Here is a 4387-nt window from a genome sequence, read left to right on the forward strand (position 1 = left end):
TGATCTATGTTTAGAGATGAGCGTGGATCGAGTTTGATGTAATCGTCGTTTTGATTGGTCCTGGCTTTTTTCTGAATCGAATTTTTATATCTTAATATATTTTTAATTTAATTTTTAAATTATTTTAATATATGTGAGGGGGTATTGTCGAGCGTGTCGGGGAAGAAGAGCATTGAGTGAAAGATTAACCTTTTGCACTCGGTCGAACCAGCAACTCCAGACTCAGAACCCGCGCGTTCGGTTTCATAAGATTGTCATAAGATAATTACTCATAAGATAAGATTACATTTCATAAGATTATAGAGTTTAGGAACCTATTTAGCAATATTTTAAAAATATTTTTAAAAAATCAAATATTAAATAAATATTGTCGCCGTTCAAGTTGCCGCAACAGTCCTAGTGGTGACCGAGAATCACTGTTGGAGAGCAAAGGGTTAAATTCGTTAACGATCATGTTATAAGTAAAGAGCGATTCTCAATGTGATCTGGCAATGTTATTCGATATTTAAAATATGTATCAACGGGATCAATTTCAATCCGATTGGGATAACGCGAACGATTTGAACAAGAGTGGAAAATTATTGTGCAAGTTAAATTTGCTCGAATGTGTCTAATTTAAATTTTATCTCTTCTTAAAAATCGAATATTATCTCAACGGATGGAGCGAGAATCGCTCTGTTCTCATTACACACTCGTCTCATTTTCATCTGACAGTAATGAACAAACCTCAACACTTTAATCAACTTTTACGTTCCCCCATAAAATGGATCCTCGATAAGTGTCCCTGTATATTTTTCACAAAAACAAATAAATAAATAAAAATATCTATCCTCTATTAATTAAATCCAAAGAAGCTTAAAATTTTTCAAGGGAAGGAAATCGTACAAAATATTCCTTTCGAATTTTTTTCATTATCATAAGTAATTCTCCAATGAGGGGAGAAACGACAAATTACTTTGCGCAAATTATAACGCGTGCAATAATTCAATCCCTCACTTAAAAAAGAAAAAACATCAACATCTTTCCTCGCCAACATCGTCTCCATTTCCAAAACTTTAAACGAGAATTAATTTTCCTCCGGCTTAACCCGAATCTCCCCGCAAGCAACGGGGAGAGCCCTCTCCAACTCTCCTCCTCCCCCTCCTTCTATCAGTCGGCGGAATCCACCCTGCGTCGTCCACTCCCTCCGCTCCCTCCATCGACTCGTGTTGTTTCATAATTCCTCCTTCATCCTCCCCTCCTCCATTTCCAGGAGGAAAAAGCAGCCGGTATCGCGGAAACTCGCGACACGGAAGCGCGTCGCGACGAAATCCCCGCGTCTTGGCGACCCCTAACAAACGGGTTGCCGCTTCCTCTCACTTCCCCTCTTTATGTGTGTGTGTATGTGTGTGCGTGTGTGTGTACACCGCGAGCCTTTGCGCGGTGCAAAAGCAGCAGGACGAGGGTCGTCTCGGTGTCTGGGCCGAGGAGGGGCTTTTAATGGTAGTTCGTCAAATGCCTCTTCGAGCTTTCGAGATACCTCGTCTCTGCTTCTCTCCCGTCTATTTTATATTCCTTTTTTCTTCTTCTTTTTTTTATTATTTATTTCCGTTGTTCCCAGACATTTTTATACGAGGAGGATAAATAAATTTCGATCCAAATACGTTTTTATGACGCTTATTATTGTCCCTCCGCGTAACGGCCGATCGTTGCCAAGAAAATGGGGATTACGAGCAAGTATTGCCAAATAGTTTTGGATAGTTTTGGATAGAATTTGATCGTCGAACCAATGTTCGAAGAATCGTAAGAACGGTTGTACGATGATTTCTTGAGTTGAATTGAGTTAAGTTGAGTTAAGTTGAGTTGATTAAAAATAAATCGGACGTTTAGATGAGATGAGGGAAATTGAAAAAAAAGAGGAGGAAAAGAAAAGGAGAATCGATATTTAACGTTTCCCATTCCGATTAATTTCGCCACTGTTAACTCAATATCGTGCTATTTTCCGCTTATTATTTCTCTTTCTTTTTTTTAATCTAATCTAATCGCTTCGCTTATCGAAAAATTTGCTTTCGAAAACGAGAAAACAAGTTGTCGAGTTGCACAAGTTGAGGCGAATCTATTAATATATCTAATGATCGGCTAAAAATTTAATCTTAATAGTTGAATAAAGTTGAATACTTCCATTTTTAATTTATCGTTCGAAACATAATAATAATAATCCCAAACAACTGTAATATAAAAAGCGGATTTTTAACAACTTATTCAAACATTTTAATAATTACTCGAGGTAACTTTACTCGAAATTTTTAACTTTTTCAACGGGTTTAATATAACCCCCGAATCGCTCTCGAATCGAGCCTCGACGCTCGATTAACCCAATAGAACTGGACAGAGACGAAACCTTTCTATGTACACGCTGTATTCGTTGGATGGAAAACGTTTTAGCGTTTAATATTGTTCGCTTAATCGATTATTTTCCTCGTTAATGTCGCGACCCCGAAAACGGGGAGGCGGAAGCGCGGTGCACGATCACGGCCGGAAATGAATCTCAGGATTACTTTTACGGCCGCGTATCAAACTTTGGCGGAGACGGGCGAGGAGGAGAGGAGGGGAAAATGAAGGGGAAGGGAGAGGGCGTGGAAATTAGCTTACTTGGACGGAGGGAAATATTAGGCAGATATAGTTCCTCACCGATAAGGGAAACAGCAGGGGTCGTTTGTTCCAGAAAGATCTTGGATGGGTTGACGTGGCCTTATGTCGCAGGGGGGTATGAGTTAACGGGTTACGGTTTGATTTATTTCCGGGTACCGGATTTTCCAGGTATACGGGTGTATCGCCACCCTTCGTACATGCGTTTCTTGCAGTTTTATGATTCTATTATTTCCATTTCCCCGAAAATAATCTTCTTTGAAAGTTTATATTTATGGGACACGTTCGTTTACAGACACGGTTATTGTTGTAAAATATGGAGATTGATTTTCAAATTGCGGAAGTGAATGTTAATGGGTTTGAATAACTCGTTAAAATGAGAAGATTAAATGATACAGGGATGTTGACAGGTATTTTGGTAAATTATGCTTTTGATAATGTTGGAGTAGAGATGTATTTTTGTATTCGAAAGAGACAAGTGTATATGGATTAGTGTAGTGTAGTGGATTAGTGTATATGGAAATTCTCAAAAATGTAAATCTTTTCGTTTCTGTACATTATATATCGCTTGTGGTCCTCGACGATGTTTCTCGGTATATTTCGTCGACAAGGAGATTTTGTATCGATTTTATTTCCGTATTAGTTTGTAATAATAAGTAACATTTATATTACGTAGAAATTATATAATTTTATCGCTTTGATCAATGTTTAAATATTTCCATTATACGTACGTAATTAGCATAATCGACAGTGACTCCATGGCGGAAAGAGGATAATCAGACTTATTAATTAAATTTATGCGTCGAAAATTATAAATGATTGTCTCGAATCGAGCATTCGCGCACGTATTCCAATCATTTCCAAAGCAGACAGACGTTAATCCGAATTATTAATTATACCAGTTCACGATACTTCCTACAGGAACATTTATAATTTCAAAATCGATTTCCGAAAAACTATAACTTCCTATCCGAATCCATTTCAAATTCTTCCAAAATAAAAAAAAAGCTAACGTTTTAAACATTCTAAACCAAATAAAAAAATAAAACTTATAAAAGTCAAAAGAATTAATTCTCCCAATATTCGAACAAATATATTCTACGATCCTTCGAAATCTCTTCAAAATTAATCTTTGGAAAAGTTTCAATAAAAATAATTAAAATAACCCTCCCACAAAAATAATAAAGTCCCTCTCCACAAAAATCGAATAATCCCAAAAATAAAAAAGAAATTCAATTATGAAGAATCAATTTGTTCTTTGACCATCCTTTGAACTCTCTTCAAAATTCAAATCTTGGAAAAACTTGAATAATAATAATTAAAATAACGTCCCTCTCCACAAAAATCGAATAATCCCAAAAATAAAAAAAGAAATTCAATTATGAAGAATCAATTTGTTCTTTGACCATCCTTGAACGAACGAAATTGGTCTCGACTCCCTTAACCACGACGATGGAGAGAAAGGAGAGGAAGAAGGAGCAGCCAAAGGGTGGTTTTTTAATCTCGTTTTCCGTTCGTTTTTCCAGCAAAGGAGCTGAAAGTATGCGGGAGCGTGAGAAGCGGCGGCGAGGTGTGTTGTTCCGCGGACATGGAGGTGAGATTGCAGGCGAGGGCACGTGACAAACATGAGAAAGCCACCAAAGAAACTCTTCAACGGTTGCACCAAGTCCTGTCCACGAGAGGGTCCAGGTTCCACAGTGAGTACCTTTCTTCAACGTTTTAATCCCCTCTCTCTCTCTCTTTATATATATATATATAT

The 4387-nt window shown here is 37.4% G+C and overlaps 1 protein-coding gene across 2 annotated transcripts in view; it reads left to right on the forward strand.

Annotated features, from left to right (window-relative positions):
* The window catches only part of LOC102676806 (glypican-6), a 105980-nt gene that overhangs the window by 92729 nt on the left and 8864 nt on the right, over positions 1-4387 (forward strand). For both annotated transcript variants that reach the window (XM_006607826.2, XM_006607827.2), the window contains exon 2: positions 4155-4325. In XM_006607826.2, coding sequence (XP_006607889.1) covers positions 4155-4325 — 171 coding nt within the window. The remainder of the gene's footprint in view (positions 1-4154; positions 4326-4387) is intronic.

Source organism: Apis dorsata, unplaced genomic scaffold, assembly GCF_000469605.1.
Source record: "Apis dorsata unplaced genomic scaffold, Apis dorsata 1.3 scaffold_19, whole genome shotgun sequence".
In the NCBI taxonomy this organism is placed as follows: domain Eukaryota; kingdom Metazoa; phylum Arthropoda; class Insecta; order Hymenoptera; family Apidae; genus Apis; species Apis dorsata.